The 19,347-nt window shown below is 38.9% G+C and overlaps 1 protein-coding gene across 1 annotated transcript in view; it reads left to right on the forward strand.

Moving 5' to 3' along the window:
* NNT (nicotinamide nucleotide transhydrogenase) overlaps positions 1 to 19,347 on the forward strand; it is a 75,537-nt gene that overhangs the window by 29,954 nt on the left and 26,236 nt on the right. The window contains exons 11-16 of the mRNA XM_072416679.1: positions 327 to 488; positions 2,756 to 2,866; positions 6,191 to 6,336; positions 8,638 to 8,833; positions 9,969 to 10,202; positions 18,572 to 18,732. Coding sequence (XP_072272780.1) covers positions 327 to 488; positions 2,756 to 2,866; positions 6,191 to 6,336; positions 8,638 to 8,833; positions 9,969 to 10,202; positions 18,572 to 18,732 — 1,010 coding nt within the window. The remainder of the gene's footprint in view (positions 1 to 326; positions 489 to 2,755; positions 2,867 to 6,190; positions 6,337 to 8,637; positions 8,834 to 9,968; positions 10,203 to 18,571; positions 18,733 to 19,347) is intronic.

Below are 19,347 nucleotides of genomic sequence, written 5' to 3' on the forward strand. Positions count from 1 at the left end.
CTGCTATTATGGCCCGTTTACAGAGCAGTGCTTCCACATCTTGGCTTCCTTTAACCGCCTTAATAATCACTTCATTTGATATTCTCCTTGCAAGATTTATTACAGAAGATCAGATGAGAAATCATACAGAGAAAAATGGACAGCACAAAATCTGCAAGTGTGAAAAAACTACCAAAAGCCAGATCATCACCTTTGTGGGGTTCAGTATTTAAATACTTTTTGCTTTGCATTACTGACTTGCCCACTACGTCCGGTTGAGATATAAATGAGATAAGATAAATGTAAGGAAATAAATATTCATTTGTTTTTTATTTTTTTTCCCCTAGGTCTTGGCACACTCCTGAGTCTGGGCATTGCCTCCCCTCACTCAGCCTTCACACAGATGGTGACAACCTTTGGCCTTGCTGGGATTGTGGGCTACCACACAGTGTGGGGGGTCACTCCTGCTCTGCATTCCCCACTTATGTCTGTGACAAATGCCATCTCTGGTGAGTTATGGTTTGGGCTCTATATACTTACGGAATTGTCCTACAATGACAAGCCCTAAACTCCAGGTCTGCACAAAGAGCAGGTAAACTAAAGGAAGTGTCTCACCAAAACTGAAACATAAAAAATCTATAATTAATTTCTATTGAACCATCTCCTGAGACTGCAGACTGCTATCCCTTAACAAAGCCCCCTGGTTTTCTGGGATTTCTTGTGTGCTCTAGAAAAAAGTGGAACTGGCATGCCGGCATATTTTGCATCTAGACTGGTGTAGATAGCCCTTTAAAAGCACCTAGTGAGTTCAAGTCAAGTGGACGTGCTTTAGTTTTACCTTAGCCATAGTTTACCTTTTTACCTGGCCATAGTTTTCAGCTTTACGGTGGATCAAATCTATTGGTAAAGTAGACAGGACAGGCCCTCTAAATGCCCCACTTTGCATTTGTAATAGACACACAATCCCAATGTACATATGTACAAGTGTTTATATCACATGCAGCCTAATGCTCGATTCAAGGCATTGGACCTCACTGTATGCCCAAACTTATGAGGACTTTTTGGTTCTCTGGAATCTTTTTGCCATTGGGTGAGAAGCAGTAGTTGTTTCAGAGACCTCAGACCTTTGGTCCCTCCTATGGATATTCTGTATCACCCAGCTCATTCTGATTCTTTCATTTTGCTGTAATTCTTCAAACCAGCCACAGCATTTGCTGGGCTCCTGCTGTGAAATGGCAATACTCTTGTTTCTGAACATGTTCATTAAAAAATTTTTTATTAGCCAGCTCCCCACAGTTAGTAATATATTTCCTGCTGCTGTGATCACACCACCTGCTGAGGAACAGAGTGTATGAAACAGAGCCTTATAAAACCACAGTTATAGACTCAAGCCTTCTCTGTTTTCTAATAAAAAAGAAAACAAAATCATTGTAGAGTATAAAAAAAAAGAATGCATCTCATTTATGATTGCAGTCTTTGTTAGAAAGCGTTCCGTTGTTAAACATTTACAGTGTCTTAAGGCAGAAGGACGATTTGCTGTAACTATGACTGGCTGTTCCAGTCAGTTTTTCTCACTCATAAAGTGCGATTGTGGTACGTTCTCCTTATCTTTACCTGTTCAAAACTGCAGAACAAAATGACAGAAATAAAAAAAAAAAGATGAGGAAGGCATAGCAGTGCATTTAAATGCAGGTTTAAGTGAGATAACATTGTGATGAGTATGATCCATTTTAAAAGTACTTAAGATCTGAGGGGTAATTTTACTTTTGAACTCTGAGTGTTAGTTCATCTCTAAAATCCCTGTATGTCTTTTCTTCAATTTCTTTATAGTGGAACTGAAAGTGTTTAAGATAGAACCTCAATGGAAGAATCACCATAGCAAATTTGCAGGTCTTAAGATAAACTTTAAAAATGACCATGCTTGCCTTTGGAACAGACACACACTGGCATTGTACAAGGGTTACATATGTAAATATAGACTGGCAATTTTTTTAAGCAGAACCTCAGTGGTTAACTTCATTTAGCTGCCCCCTAAATAAAGTTAACATGGGAACAAAAAAGTTTGGGTATTCACCTACTTTTCCCGCCCTGTTACCGCCCCTGGACCCCTTTTGACAACTGCCTGGTGTCTTTTGAGCTGTAGTAGGCACAACTGTTTAAAACGTATAGGCTGATCAAATGTCAACAAAATTTTATTGCAACCCCCCCGTCACTAGAAAAATATATAAAGCGTGAAATTTTAAGAGTAGCATACACAATTTTTGTTTGTATGATGTGCTGCGCAGCACACCAATGCAAATAGCGGTGAGCTGGGATTTCAAAAACATTGTCATAGTGGGGGCTTTTAACCACAATAGAAGATCTCACTATAAAAGGCCCATAACCTAGTTTTAGATACCATTTTTTTTAGTGGAAACTATTGTAGTGTGTTCAAACTTCTCACTTTAGACTTAAAAACAAAAGTTGCAGGGACTGAATTGTTTTTCTTTTGGGTAATGGCCTATTTACACCTGTTTATTAGCAAGGTTTAATAGACCTTAAATTCCAACAAAAAGTGTGCCATTGTTTTAAATTTCTCAGCTCACACAAATTTGGAATGCATTGTTGTACATTTGTGCTGCAGTTCAGGTAAGATCTCCAGCAAGTGCATCTTCTATCTTGATTTGTGATCTTTATAACCATACTGTGTGTGCTACATTTCAAGTCTTATTATAAATCCCTTGTTCATTTGTCTTGTTTTTGTTTATTCATTTTTTTTTCTGGTGTCATTTTTTAGGTCTGACAGCTGTTGGAGGACTTGCACTCATGGGAGGTGGTTACATCCCCAACAACACCCCTGAATTCCTTGCTGTGCTCTCAGCATTTGTGTCTTCCATCAACATTGCAGGTAATACATGGTATATGGTTTACTAAGTCCCTGCAGAAACAGATTCATTAAAATAATCTATATTCATGTACCCAGTCGGAAATTGGCTTTTTAGTTGTTCATGTAACCTAAAAAGATAAGATAGCAGATAGTGCCTAGTTAGGGGTTGCACTTGGAAGTTACTTTTTCTGTAAATTAGGACCATATCCTGCAGGTGAGTATGGCAGATCAAAGTAAACAGGTGGTTTAAAGCTAGCTGCTTATGTTCCAATCTGACAACATTTGGGAACCACTGGTTTAAAAACTTTTGCTAAACAGGTTTGTATTAGATGGATTTTCTTCTTAAAGTCAAGACGAAAGAAAAGCTTCTTGGGGAAAGTTGGAAGAATGTCAAACACATTTTAGGAATGCACAATGAATTCACTGAAAAGCAAACTGCATTTGCCAGTTTACACAAACCTGAATTAACCATAAAATCACAAAGTTTTTTTTTTACACAATTTAACTGGCTGAGTATTAGTGAAAGTAAACTGCTAAAAGGTGTTAAAGTGGTTTTGTTAGTAGCGTAAAATGTATTTGCAAAAGGGCTTCTCTGCAAAGTAAAGGTAACATATGAGCTCAATAGCTTTTAAATTTTACAGCCATGTTTTGTATAATTGTACTATGTTATGTATTTTATCAGTGTAGAAAAGAAGTTAGTTACAATTCAATACCAATCTGTGCGCAAGATTGGGTGGCATGTCATCAGGAGCGTTCCACACAAACAACTTATACAACAAAAAAATGTAAAAATGTGTATATACATACAAGTTTTGATGAACTTGCCCTTTAAACATGGATATATTCATCATTGAAATATTAGATTTATGATGGCAGCTAGACAAGTGTAATGTTAAGGTCATTTTGGAATATTAAGGCCCCGAAGATGTTGGACAAATTAATTTCTGCGATAGCTCCCTGTAGATATGGCGAATATCGCATCCATCTCAGAATTGACAAGAAATGATTTTTGTTGGCATCAGCCTGAACATTCTTTAATAATCTGTTCAGTATGGTCATTAAAAGATGCTAATTGTGCCAAATGTTATTTTTGCCAGGGTATTACTTTTCCCTTACTCACTGTCTTTGCGTAAGTAATTCTTTAAATGGTTGTCACAAGCAGAGCCAAGTTGCTCTATTTTGTAAATCTAAAGCAGGAGAGCGTAATAAGGAAAGATTTGGCTAAAGTTTTCTTTTTAGCAATATCATGCTGTAGATAAAATTGACTTATGTTTAAGCCAAAGACATGCAAAATGATTAACAGATCAGAGATAAGGATGCATTGTTATGCCACTGTAGCAAGCAATAAATATCCAGAGGTGGAATCTTTAGTGTTCTTTTATGGTTAGATAAAAGGTGTTCAAAGTCTTTTGTATTTTTTTCTTCTAGAAAATGCCCTAAACATGTAGTTAAACATAGTGGGGGAAAAAATCCTGTCCCCTCCAGCATGATTCAGAGAAGAAGCCTTGCTTTCTTTGACAAAATAGTGATCTCTCTATAGAGGTGGAGTACATCCCCTGCGAGGACAGAGCTAGAGTTGTCCCATGACGATGACCTGTGAGCCTTGTGGATTTTAGACTTTTAGGTCTGACTTTGCAGGGTGTCACCTTTGGAACTCTTTAGTTACCGCTACTGTATCCCTTACAGTACCATTTTAGCGCTCATAGGGGAGCTCTAGGTCTGACTCAGAATGGGATGTGCCCAACCTCTGTAAAGAGACCACTGCTTCCCCTCAGAAAGCAACACGTTCTGGCCCATGGCCAGACGGAAGGGAGTGTGTACATCCTTTACAGGCTGTATATGTTCCTTTTGGAGTCAACCTAACTAATTACAGGCCATGCCAACATGGTGTCGTCACCTCTAAGACTGAGCCCGTCCTGCTTCCAGGACCTGCAGAGTGCAGTGTTGAGATATAGCGAGTTATTTAACAGGGCCCCAGCACTACGGTTTTTGTAACGTTCAACATGCCTTTTATTCCACATGTAGGCCTAATGTATCTGTTCAGTTTGTGTGCAAGCCCAGCAGACTCCCATGTTTTTGAAGCGTTTTTTTTTTAGTTTGATTTCTTGTAACACAGATGGTCGGGACACTGCCATTCCTGCTCCTACTCTTATCATTGGTACTGCAACAAATAGTCATCGATGGGGATAAGGATTTGCGGGTTTTTACCTTGGCTTTGCCTGCAAAATATGGCCTGATTGCCTTGATTGCAAGTCTAAAGCCATGCCTCAGGCAACATTTGGTGCAGTCAAACGGGGCATATTGAAAGTAGCTGATAAAGCAGACCATATAGCAGTGGAGACATCTGGCTTGGTTCTAAAAAGTTCGCTGTTGGGGTTGGATAGAGATATCAACTATGAACAGCCGGTCCTCCTACAGTTAAATGATTATGAAAATAGGTCACAAAGGAATAATATTTGCTTATGTTGCATTCCTAGGATATTGTTGTCAACTCAGCACATGATACAGTGGAGTTTTTAGTAGGAGGCATCAGTTCCTGGGATGTACCCAAGAGTAGTGGAAATAGTTTGCATGCAGTGGCCTAGGAATTTACTTGCGTGCATTTTTTGCGTGCATTTTTGTATTGTCAAAGAAGCATTTTGGCGGCAGCATGGGGACACGGTCCTGTGGATCTTGATGGAGGCATTCTTTAACCCAGCTTTTTTTCTTATTACAGTCAAGTACAATTCCTCCAAAGTGTTATAAAAAAATGCTAGTTAAATGTCTTGTAAACACTTCAAGATCATGTACCTATTTGGAGGTAAATGGATTAACACCTGTTTGTTTTTTCATACTGGTTTCTAGTGGAATACCCCCCATATATGCATAATAAATTCTTTACTGAATAGAAAAGGAAAACCTTCCAAAAAAGTTATTCAGGAATGGATGGTTTGACAAACTTCAGTCTGTATAGATTATGCACATTCTGAATGTTCATCCTACTAATATGATCAGATTATCTGTATTAAACTGATGGGTCTGATTGAAAATTGTACTATGACACATTGTTTTTGCTCCCCTGAAATGTTTCTTTTCTTTTTGCTTTTTGCATCATAATCTGTTGTCAGTGTTATTTCCCTTTCTTTAAATAAATAGAAAAATGGAAAACAAATGTCATGACTTGAAACACCTTTTTGTTTGTAATGCGCACCTAATGCATTTACACTATATAAACTTATCTTTTATTGGATAAATCAGAATATTTTACATTTTGTCATGTTTTCATTTCATTTGTCTCTTCAATTGCTTGAGAAAATGCATGTTAAGCCTTTTATCTCTCATAATTTCAATTTACTCCCTACACAGGAGGTTTCTTGGTGACACAAAGAATGCTGGACATGTTCAAACGTCCAACTGATCCTCCAGAATACAACTACCTGTACCTGCTACCTGGAGGAGTGTTTGTAGGGGGATATGCTGCTGCCCTGAACTCTGGATATACTATTGAACAGGTGAGCCAGAGATGACATTTATTTTTGTCTGTTGATTTGATGTCAATGACAAGCTATTTAAGACATCTGTATGTAAGGGTGGCTTACAGCCAAACCAGGCACTTAAAGCCTGCTAAATCTTGGCACAAGGCTATGTAAAGGTCCACAATCTTCAGAGGTGGTGGAGGTCTGTTGACCTTTGTAGATGCTCGAATATCTTGAATGCCAAATGTTTGGATTTGGGAATTGATGTGCAAATATTTTGTCATCATGGGACAAAAATGTCCCAGAACCTGGCTTGGTGAATCCAGGAATCCAGCTCTGGAGTCGGAGGATGAACTTTCTATCTGTCTTTTAGAAGATTTCCACAATGGGTTTCTGTCTGCTTGGAGAGGGAACACATTTCCTATGAAGTCTGTTATCAGACATCATAGGCATACTTCACTTTGTGTGAGCTTAGGGCCTTTTGTTCTGGGAGTTTTTTCCTAGAAGGTGCCTTCTCCTTCCTGCAAATGGGTATGAAGCAGCATTTGCCCATCAAAGAACAATTTTTCAAAACTAAATGCAGCAGCTAGGAGTTGGCTTGGGGTCTAACTGCTGCTGGTGCTGGGTATAATTTAAAATCTTCAGTGCTGATACTTTACTTTAACAGTGGTCTTTATTGGTTTTAACAGTCATCACAAGAACAGATTAAAGTATATATAACAATAGGTAGAGAGCGGGATAAACAAAGGGCATCAAGAAGTAATGAGTAGGTGACGGGTGGACCAGGGCATCACCCAGAGAGTCCAGAACTTATACTTTTAAACAATTTGCCTAAGCTTAAATTATCTCTAGTGTCTCTTGCACTTTTGAGTCTGTTCCTCAGTGTCCTATTAGGCCCTGATGAAGGGGTGGTGTTAGCCCTCTGAAACGTGTTGGAAATTTCTTGATAGATTGTTTTTTTTGACCATACAAATTGTGGCACTCTTTACTGAAGTAACATATGGGAAGAATTTGTGTGTTTAAACCTGAGATGTGATGTGCCTCATCAAAGTCGGTCGGTTTAGAAGAAGTTAAGTCTTTGATGCTATTGTACCCTGAATTTTGTAGCTCCAACTCTTCTAGATCTTTCACATTGCTGTTGCACAAAAAAACGTTATTAAGCTTAAAAGAAACAAACCCAAATGCTTAGTAAGCACAGTTAAATAGCTTACAGTGAGGTCTTTTGCAATTCACAACAGATCTGAAATTAGATATTAGGTGAAATTTACTTGTTGCGCAAAGTATAAAATTCCCTGGCCTGCAGAGGATTTGCTGAAGACAATGCTGAGAGGATCAGCCAGCTTTTCTTGTGATGATTTATTTTCTTTCTTTCCATATTTCATAATGTACAACACAAATACTGCTTACTAGATGGCTTTATCTCCCGTAGTGTAGCCCAGCGTTGTACACTAGTGAGGTAAGGCTGTAAGTTTATTATTACTGTGTTTATAAAACATGCTGATATTTTAAAAGTAAGATTTATTACATTCTAAAAAGGGCCATAACAAGTGAAAAAATAAGTCATCGCTTCCAAAAACTGGCTACACTACATCAGATGATGATCTGTGAAGTCCAAAAATTTGCCAATAGCATGTCAGCTGCACAAAATATTTTTGTGGATTATGGTGGGGAGGATTGGATTTATTCCACACATTCAATGTGTTCCAGGACACCCTTTTGCTCCAGAACATTGTTTCTCAACTAGGGTTCCTCCCAAGCGTTCTAGGGGTTCCTTGGTTTTCTCAGGTCACCAATGATCTTTTTAGCTATATGTAAGAGTGACAATCTTCCCAATGGCCAGCAACGTGGATATAGTAAAAAAGCTAGTTTTGAACACCAGTTTTTATACTTTTTACATATACAATTAAGGAAATGGTTGTAACTATTTAAGTTTTAATAATTGTAACTCTGCAGGTTTTCTTAACAATACCAAAGGGTTGATGATTGTGCCACGGAAGTCCTTGATCCCTAAGACATAGCTGTTTTTTGTGTTTCCCATGGTAAAAAGGTTGAGAACGGCTGCTTCAGAAGGTCCTTGTTTATGCAAGTACAGGCTGAACAAAATCATGAAAACGCCACAAACGCGTGGCACGTGGAGCTATGCTCCGAAAAAGGCAACCGATAGTAAATGGACTAATCACCAATATTGCCTGTGGTTTTTCTGCTGGTGACCTTTTCTGTATTACGGTCATAGCATGCCTTGTCCTGCATTGTCCCTGTGTATTTGGCTGATGTCACAAATTATTTGTATAATTTTAGAGATGCACAGGTAACCAACCGACTGTTATTCTTTTTCAGATGATGTACCTGGGCTCCGGTCTTTGTTGTGTTGGTGCTCTGGCCGGTCTCTCCACTCAAGGAACTGCTCGTCTTGGTAACACTTTGGGTATGATAGGAGTTGCTGGTGGCATTGCTGCTACCTTGGGTGCCCTTAAACCAAACCCTGAGTTGTTGGCACAGATGTCTGGAGCAATGGCACTTGGTGGCACCATTGGTAAGTACACATGTACTTCATTTCTTCACCACCACATCGGTTGCATATGTTGACAATCTAAGGAGAGGTTAGCTATTTAAAAAAGTAATCAGGACCAGGGTTTGTACCATCCCCATTAAAGAAAAAAAAGAACAATTCTAAATTACTTTTTTAAAATCCTTTATGGAAGAGACTTTCTTTGGCTATAGAGTAGGAAAGATGAAGAGGGAAGGACTAATCCCATGTTCTGTTTTTCACAAAAAAAAAAAAAAAAAAAAACTTCACTAACTGGAGTGGCTATGCCAAGCTAGGCCCCCATGATCTTTATAACTTATGTTTTAAACATTAACGTATTGAAACAGCTGATCACAACCCGCTCATTCACAGTTCACTTGGGGACCTCTTTTACCTTTGGCTTTCGTGACTATCTCACATAGACGGCCCTCTCCATTGTCCAAGTGTTCTGTCTGTCCTGTCTAGTTTGCTTCTTTGAAGTACAGGGAAGTTATTTTAGAAGGAGTAAACTTTTCCAAGCAATTGTAGCACGCCTCCCTTCCTCCAAGGCATGTTGCTGACTTGTTGTTTGGTATAACGTTGGAATGTCACGTCTTTTGATGGTGTGATCCCTGAGCAATCCTTTAATCTTCAAACTGCAAATAATGCAGAATGCCGAGCTTGCTGTCCATTTGTGCAATAAGTTTTTGTGTGCGCAGGTGCATGATTTGTAACTGATGAATCAAACCAGTACTACGTTTCTACATGATCATACATGCATGCAGAGCACCTTTCTCCACTATACCAAAAATAGTACTATAAAATATTACTATACCAAAAAGCACTTCCACCAAAACATATTACACTCCAGTGTGGTTGTGGGCAAGCTAAGTTATATTCAAAGTTCCTATACAATCTTCAGCATGCAGTGTATTCAATGTTTTGTGGAAGCAGTTTTCTTCTCTTGTGTTGGAGAGCTGTAATAAAATGGGTGGATTGTGTCAATTATTTTTATACTTAGTTTTATTTTAAATTTTTATAGACAAATACCTCCTGAAATGCTATAGCACTAATAAAAAAAGACCAGTTTATTCGCGTTTTTAACTATTGGTAAAAATCTGTCCTGTCATTTATTAATTAATTATTTTTTAAAACTCAACAGGTCTCACGATTGCCAGGCGCATCCAGATTTCCGATCTACCTCAGCTGGTAGCTGCTTTCCACAGCTTGGTTGGTCTGGCTGCCGTTCTGACCTGCGTGGCGGAATACATGATCGAATACCCACACTTTGCCACTGACCCAGCAGCCAATCTTACTAAAATCATAGCTTACCTGGGCACATACATCGGTGGTGTCACTTTCAGTGGCTCTCTTGTCGCCTATGGAAAACTGCAAGGTGAGTTAATGAATTTTGTATTTGCAAATTATATATAAAACTTAAATATTAGTATTATTATTACACAGTATTTATATAGTGCCGACATATAACGCAGTGCTTTAAGAGGTCCCTAGTCATGTCACTAACTGTCCCTCAAAGGGGCTCACTAGGCCTACCTAGTCATATGTGTTTAATACAGTCTAAGAGCATTTTTGGGGGGAAGCCAACTAACCGAACTGCATGTTTTCGGAATGTAGGAGGAAACCCACCCAAACACATGGAGAACCTGCAAACTCCATGCAGATTGTGTCCTGGCCTGGTACCTGCTGCAAAGACCAGAGTGCTAACCACTGAGCCAACGTGCTGCTATATATATATATATATATATATATATATATATATATATATATATATATATATATATATATATATATATATATGGCAATAATTCTAATGTTTATTCACAAATATTTAGTGTCTGCCCACCTAACACAACTTCTTACCTTGTGAGCTGCAATAAGGATATTTCCAATTGGAGGAAGGGTGTGGGGGATAAGGGAAGGCTTTTTTTCCTCTATGCAGCACATTGCTGACATTATTCTGCCAATATGGTTCCAGTCTCTTTCTAGTCTCCAGAGTGGAGGACAACTTTTTCATAATAAAAGGCAGAGTTGCTGTATACGTGTGAGTTGTCTTTTATTTATCTGTGCAGACTTGAGAAGTTTCTAATAGGTGCCCTTTAAGGGTTATATCAGACTGACAACAGGATGCAGTGAATGGTACTCCAGGTGTTGTCTATAAGGAGATCTGGGAACAATTTTCCCCCTCCATGTGTTTTAACTTGCACTTTTCTTTCTGTGCATGAGGCAGAGATTGTGTTCTGGCGCCATAGACAATTCTTGCTCTGCCTTCTTTGCTGCCACCCAGCTACGAACTGCATCAGCCCTTTAAGACATCCTTTGCTGTTCTAGAAATAATCTTCCCATTATTTTGTTTTTTTTTTCCCCAAACCACAATTTTTGTGTGTGGCTTTTAATAAGATGTTATGGTTTCATTGTATTAACTGTTAGATCATAACTTTTATAATTACAGTAAATTAGAAGATTTTTTTTTTTTTTTCTAAAGCATGGAATCTGACCTTCCCTCAAACATTCTCTTTTGGGAATCTTCCAGGTCAATGTGTTTTATTGGCAGTAATTGATTCCCATGAGGGAATGTTTGAGGGAGTGCAGACCTTTAAGTCTTGATCTGAAAGAAAGAACAGAGCCTCCCGAGATACCTACGTCTCGCATCCCGGGAGGCTCTGGCTGCTCCTTTTGTGCATAGGAAAAGAGGTTCTGATTTCCTGCATTTGCAGTGAGATCGTCTTTCCCCCCCGCTACAGCGGGCTACATCACCCAATCTCGCACCTGCGCAATGTGAGATTGGGTGACATAACAAGAATACTGGAAAAGAAGATTGAAGATAGTGGCTCTCGTTGCTTTCTGAGGAAGCACCGGGACAAATAAGAATTCTAGGACGACGCAGGACCGGATCGAGGGAAGGTCCGATGCCATTAACCACCTGAGCGTTACACTGAGGTCTAGATTTCTGTACCAAAAGTGATCCACTGTTTTTCATGAAATTTTTTTTTTAAATTGTAACCATCCTAGCCATTTTTTTTTGCCCGTATGAAGGTCGGGCATACCGGCTAGGTGGTTAAGGAATATGGGATTAAAGGTGATCACTCCCCCTACTTTATTTCTGCTTTAAAGAGCAATTTCGTGGCCAATAATGAGTTGCTGGGTTGGCCTTATTGTAGGTTTAGCCCTGAAATATTGCACTATAAGGTAACATAAAGTAAGCAGTAAAAATTAAATTATTTATATCTTCATTAGAAGCCCTTTTTTTCCTCCAAAGTTTTGACCTTTTTAATTCCAATCACTTTCCAGTCTTAAGCAGAGGACTGATTCATTAATGCTACATTCAAACCGATATGCTATATCTATTTTTTTTTTTATTTTTTTTTTTAACTTATACTATGATTTTAGTTTTTTTTTTTTTTTTTTTTTTTAAATCAGGCATGTTATTTTTGCAGAAAGAGTGCAGATGATTTCTGCAATAATCCCTCCCACCGACCTAATTGCTGACATAAAGCTGCCAGGTTACCCAGCAATCTCCGCTTTCCATTCGTGAGCCGGGACTAAATTAACTTATGTCATGGCTGGCTTGGCCAATCTTAAAGGGGGAAAAGAAAGATGACAGGGCCCTAAGGACTGGACAGGGACTGGTGAGTATAGCGGGCTTAGTTCCTCTGTAAAAAGGACCTTTAATTGAGAGAATATGCCAATATGAAAGTCATGATGCCATTGTTCTATCTACTGGGGCCCTGTGTTACCGCCTTGCCTTAAGGTGACATATAGGTTAGAAGGAAGAACCACACCAAGCAGTTGGGGGGACCTGGAAATTGACATTTCCCAAATAGTTTTTTTCTAAAGATACCTAATGGCTTGCTTGTAATTTAATTCACTTCTTACTGTGGTGATAATCATTTCAGGCAGCAAGAGAGGTGTATCAAAGTTCTTTTATATTAAACACTTTAAGGTTAAGGTCTTAGTTTACTGTGCTTTGTTTAGTAGATGTCTTGTGTATCTGTTTTATTATACATTTATTTTAGACAATGTATTCTTTTATTGCATTTTATTTAGTGATTTTAGAAGGTAGTCATTACAAATTCTCGTATTTGGTATACCCAAAACAAGAGATTTAGGTTAGGCCCATAGTGTGTATTTTGCGGTGTGTTTTGTGTAAGAAAGTTAGTATCATGTCAGGACTGCTTATGTGACATAAAACACAGCCCTATCCCAAAAAGTGATCACATCCTGTGCTCTGGTACAACGGCCTTTGAATAGGCCAAACTAGATTGATAACAGCTGTATGTGCCCTGACCCATTCTTTATCCATTAGTACATCCAGGACCTGCCAGCAACAATTAAACTTGTCTGTTTCTGCAAAGCCCAAACCTACCTGCGTGTGTACTTCATAAAAATCCATTTAGCTTCTCCAAGAAACTACTCTAAATATGCTTTTGGTTTTCTCAGCATCTCTCTTCACCCCCAGTCTCTATTTAGGTGACATTTTGGTAATAGTTGCTTAGCAAAATTGGTTCCTCATGAAGTCTGATGGCAGAGCAAAGACAGGATTGCCACAGTTAGTTGTTTGAATTGCGGGTTCATGTTTTGCATTGACCCAGCAGCCATTAGTTTGGCAGAAGACAGAGCTTTATAAAAATTGGTGTTATGCAGATATCAGACCATGGCAAGCCAGACTGGTTATACTTGGGTTTGTATAGAATAGTAATGGGAGTTTATCATCTACAGTCTTAGGCTACGTACACAGGTCAAATGATTCTCGTCTGATAATCGCCTCAGGGCTGATATCAGACAAGAATCAGGCGTGTGTACGTCAAATGACATGACCATCCTGGTGGATTCACGGATGAGGAACGATCATAATGCAAGTGAAGGGTAGAGAGCGTGCCACTCCATCATTTTCCCTTCTCCCCTCTCCATAGAGCAGAACGGTGCTGTATGTACATTGCACGTTCATGCATTGTTAAGTCTTTTGTTGTTGGAAAGGATTGTGAAAGATCATTTCCAATGACAATTATTGCAAGTGTGTACCCAGCCTTACATTTTAATTTTTAATTTAAATAATACAGTTTAGAGAACAGAAAATAACAGATTTCTCATTTTGGCTGGGTCTACATAGATGTTTTTTTTAAAAACACATGTAAACGTTCCTATTGCGTTTATATGCATTTTTATGCACTTTTATTAGCGTTTAAAAGCTTGCCTTTAAAATGCTGGAAAACGCCTAAGCCACGGTTACCTGCGGTTTTTTGTTTTTTCCCTGTGTTTTCAACCAATTTGCACATTAAGTGCTCTAAAAGTGAAACGCCCTATTGAAATCAATAGAAGCATTTACCAGCGTTTTTGGGCATTTTCCAGCGTTAACCCAGCGTTTTAATTTTTTAAATGTCATTAAGCGTGTCTCAGGGAAAAGTCCTGGTGTGGATTAACCCATTGTAATGCATAGGGATTTCAAACATGGGCTTTAAAAGCCTCAGGTTAAACACTGGGGAAACAGTCCGCGTAGACTAAGCCTTAGTAAGTGATTCAGATTGCAGAATAAAAAAACACATAATAAAGTGATATTAGTGACAATATAGAAACATGCAAACAAGACCCCATACTAAAATGTTTACTATCAGATGCTGACTATATACAAAGGAGTTTAACCATTTTACCAATAATTAAGAGCATAATTATCATCCAGGATGATATTCAGCATACTTGTCCTCTTGTCAGCGTTTAAACCTTCCCAAAATTAAAAATAAAGGCCTAGGCTTAAAGGAAACCTGCTATGAGAGACATAGAAGCTTCCATTGATGACATGTCTTTCTGAAAATAGCAGTGGCCTGGCCATCACACTAACCCGTTTGCCACTTTTTTGGAAGTGTGTAGATAACATATTGGCCCTGATTTTTTAAAGCTCTCCAAGGCTGGAGTGGATACACTTTCTTCAGTGAAGCTGGGTGATCCAGCAATCCTGGAATAGATTTTTTTAAAGTAATTTGCTAGCAAATGGTTTAAATGCTGGACCAGATCCATCCCAGCATCACTGATGAAAGTGTATCCTCTCCAATAAATTGGGCCCATTGAAGCTAAAGGGTCAACAAAACAGCCATGCAGCTACTATTTTCAGGTGGTGATTGGTAATGGGAGCCCCCAGTATTTTGCTTGTGAATCATTTGCTTTAAAACTTACATTGGTATATGGGACTTTGGTAAATCTGTCTGAGAGTACTTGCTGGGATGGGAGTGTCGATAGTGGTGGTAGGGGGTGGTCTGGGTGATGGAAGTGTCACTTACCAAAAGCAGTCCCCCTCAATCCCCTACAGAACACATCTTGTGGTTTGGAAAACAATTGCCAGCAGGTATGTTTTGTATTGCAAAGAGGATACACTATGTCTCCTGCATTAAAACAAATATTCCTCCCATTTTTTGCATTTATTCAACTAAACTCACTTCTTCACACTTCTTTTTTGGTTATGAATTTTTTACTCGGTTCTCTTTTGTGTTTCTGATCTTCATTATCTTTATTGGCCGGGCCAGAATAATGTAACTCCTGCACGGTATTCCCCATAGAATTTTTTTTTTTTTTTGTGGTGGGAAGAAGCTGAAGGCGGGTGGCCAGCCCTAAAATTGTGACAAATTTTCAGCAACCACCTGGTTTTTTTTTGGTGGTTACTGAAAAGTTGGGCCACAATACGGGCTTGCCAGCCACTTGCAGCTTCTTTACACCCAGTTTAAAATAATTCTTGGTAGAACGCTAATGGATTGGAGCACCCAGTGACATCATTGATTAGCAAAGCTTACCCAGGGTGGACTCCTGCAGCCAGAGCCTCCTGGGATGCATGACGTGGGTATCCCTGGAGGCTCTGCGCTCTCCTTCAGTCTTGTTCGCTGCGGTGATCAAGGCCTAATGGGTGGTGCTGCACCCTCTTCTTTTTTTTTTTTTTTTTTGTTTTTGATTTTTAAAGGGTGTTGCACTTTTCCTTTACATATAAGGGTTGTCTACCCTTTTATGTAAAATAAAAAACAAAATGTTGGCTTTAGCTCCACTTAACATTCCCTTTAAATCTGCTTCTTCATTATTTAAATCTTCTGACAGATCAGATATTTTATTATTTAAACACAAAGCATTGAAATATTTCATTTCTGAGTGACTAAATACTGAAACAGAAAGTATTACTTTCTCTATCTGGGATTTAGAAAAATTACATTGTTTTGATGGTTCACTACAATCGTAATTTCAATTGAAACTAAACCCTACACAAAACCCATGGAGTATCTAACCTTTTGTCTGGCACTTTGTATACTTTTAGGGTCTCGGCATTCTTCTTTGTAGAATTCTTTCCAATTGTCAATTCATGCACGGAATGCAAGACCTTTCCTCGTTTTGCTTCTAGCCTAATAGGGGGATTTATGTTTATTAAAGGGGATGTCTGGATTTAATTGAAGGCCTGTTTGTAGTTTGGTTGCTTGTTTCCTAAGATAAAAATTGTTGGGACTTCCATCCAAATTTTAGCTTTGCATAAAATATAAAAAAAGTGTGCAATTTATATTGTAGGAATTTGTATATTATTAATCTAGTGACTAAAAACCAATGAATTCTAGGTTTCTCACTGGGATACCTGCCCTCTTGCAATTTTTGGATTTTTTAAAAGTTCTAAAATATATACGAAACCACTATACTTGTGGAAAAACTTAGTGCTGGGAACTTACTTGACGGGTTATTGTTGTCTGTATAGCACCTGCTAATTGTTAAACCTGCCATATCACTCTATGTAGGATGATCTAATCCATTTTATGACTTCCTTGTTCATCCCGCTCTTTGAATGCGTTTCAGGAGTCTGGTATGGCCAATAAAACTGCCAGCTGCATCCATTCACAACTGCGATCTTCATGTTTCAATTTTCTTCTGTTGTTTTTACTGTAATTGAAGTGCAAGCCAAATGTAATGTTCTTTTGTCACAAATCTAAATATGCAACATTGGTAGGAACATCTTTCATGGCTCTGTGCTTAGGGAACCTGTTTGGTATAGCATTATAAACCAACAGTGCTCTTGGACTTGTCTCACCTGGGCTTAGATCCCTATGTACACACATTCAATAAATGTCGTTGGAAAGGATCTTTCATGACTGAATGAGTGCTGTACATACAGCGCCGTTCTGCTTTATGGAGAGGGGAGGCGTAGAATGACGGAGCGGCACCCCGCTGTGCTCTTGCCCCTTCACTTGTTTTACGATGTTGGACGAGCGCTGTACACGTCAGATTCTCATCCAATACTAGCCCTGAGGTGATTATCGGAGGAGGAACATCTGATGTGTGTACGTAGCCGAAGGCTAACGGCCAGCAATGTTTGTCTCTCCATACAAGTCGTGGTAATGCAAAAGAAGATTGGTCCAGCTTATAAAGTCCACCACGTGCAAGATCTTTAAAGGATGTGTAACTGGTTTCAAATGCAGCTTCAGTGTACCTTAAAGCATGCTGCATATGGTCCAGCACAGTTGCTAACCATTTCGCCAATATGCTGCCCTGTTTCTGCCCACCCAACAGAACTTTTTCATTCTTTTACAAGACACTTTTCTCACTTTAGCCCATTACTATTATTAAACAGTGTTTATATAGCGCCAACATATTACACAACGCTGTACATTAAATAGGAGTTTCAAATGACAGACAATTATGGACAGTGACACAGGAGGAGGAGAGGACCCTGCCCCGAAGAGTTTACAATCTAAGAGGTGGGGAAACCACACACAATAGATGGGGGGATGTGGATTGGTGGGTCAGAGGGGGACGGGTAGGCAAGTTTGAAAAAATGGGGTTTGAGTGCTTATTTAAAGGAGCAGAAAATAGGACGAGGAAGACCATTCCAGAGAGTTGGGGCAGCTCTAGAAAAATCTTGGAGCCGTGCGTGTGATGAGGTTATGAGTGAGGAAGTCATTAGTAGGTCATTGGAGGAGCGGAGTGAGCAGCTAGAGAGGTATTTTTCTATCAGGTCAGAAAGGTAAGTGGTACAACCCCATAGTAGAACTTGTATAGGTGATCTCATAACTTGCTAATTCAGACAAGTGCTGAGGTCTACTGAAAACTAATATTTTCAGTCCAGATTTATGTATTTTTGCAACACTATCTTTCTTCTTAAGCATGTGTTGCTTCTGTCCACAAAATTCCTGGTGCTTCTAGGTGTGGGGCATCAGAATGACTACAATTTCTGAACACATCATTGCTCTATGTATTTTTTTAGGTTGTATATTGTGCAGCAACAGGGGAACACTGTGATGATATTATAAATAAGATTGACAGGCACAATGACAGGGTCTCTTTTTAAATTTTATTTATTTTCCCACTGGGGGTTACCGGTTAAAATTGTAAACTAATAAGACTCAAAAAAAAGTATCATAGTTATTGTGATCTACGTATTGCCAACTGATACGTTGCAAGAACAAATCCGTATTTTCTAACTCGTATGTAAGTATCCATACCTCCACTATTTGCTTGCGGGTTGCTAAGTTTGATCTCCCCGGCACCATACGAGGTTTGATTGTTCTGCAGACCTCCACCAGCTCTTAAAATGCAGCAAAAGGGTTAAACGGCGCTCGGCTTTTTTTTAGTTTTGCAGCTTAATATGAATGTGAATACGGCACTAAAAAGTGATAATGCCAAAACACTAAATCATTCAGACACTTAATTTGTTGCATGTGTGGATTCCTCGTTTTATTAAAAATTTGGAGTTTATAACAAGGTAACCATTTATAACGGCCTTTTCTTTTACAGGTATCTTGAACTCGGCACCTCTCCTTCTGCCAGGAAGACATATGATGAATGCTAGCTTGCTGGCAGCTAGTGCTGGAGCCATGATCCCATACATGCTGGACCCAAGCTACACCACTGGCATTACATGCCTTGGCACCGTGTCTGCCCTCTCTGCTGTTATGGTAAGAGACAAAATGAGCTGCTTTTTATTTGCTTATTGGAGCATTTTCTTGTACAGTGGTATTGGTAGCCTTTATTACACTCCTTTATAAATCTGTAGCCATCTTTTCCTCAAATAGGCAATGTGGATTTAATATCTTCCTTAGAAAGAGGTAATAACTGTCCCAGATGTCAAAATGTACTAAAACGTGGACCAATTAATACCCCTCCAGCAATAAGACAAGGCCCCTTCAAAAGTTACACTTTTGCCCCTCAGCTCAGCCCCCATAAGGTTATCCATTAAAGGGCAAATTATATGACATCTATGCCTTGCACGCTTGGATTTTCCATAGGAATATTGGTTGGATTAAACCCTAAACCCATGACATGATAGGTGTCTAGGTGGATTTGATGTTTTTAGTTGTTCTTATGGTGCACATAGGTGACCTTGCGGTCATTAACCTTTCTTCACTCTGCTGAAAACCAGAAATAATACTGGGAGAAGTTCTACCAGCATCCTATAGAACTATTGTTCCTTTTAATGTATTGGTTATGATGGTGGGATGGTTGTGTTTGCAGCCGTTATTTGATAGTATCTTTTGGTTGTCCATTTAATTCTATTGAGTTTAAATATTTGA

Source organism: Pyxicephalus adspersus, chromosome 6, assembly GCF_032062135.1.
Source record: "Pyxicephalus adspersus chromosome 6, UCB_Pads_2.0, whole genome shotgun sequence".
Classification (NCBI taxonomy): Eukaryota; Metazoa; Chordata; class Amphibia; order Anura; family Pyxicephalidae; genus Pyxicephalus; species Pyxicephalus adspersus.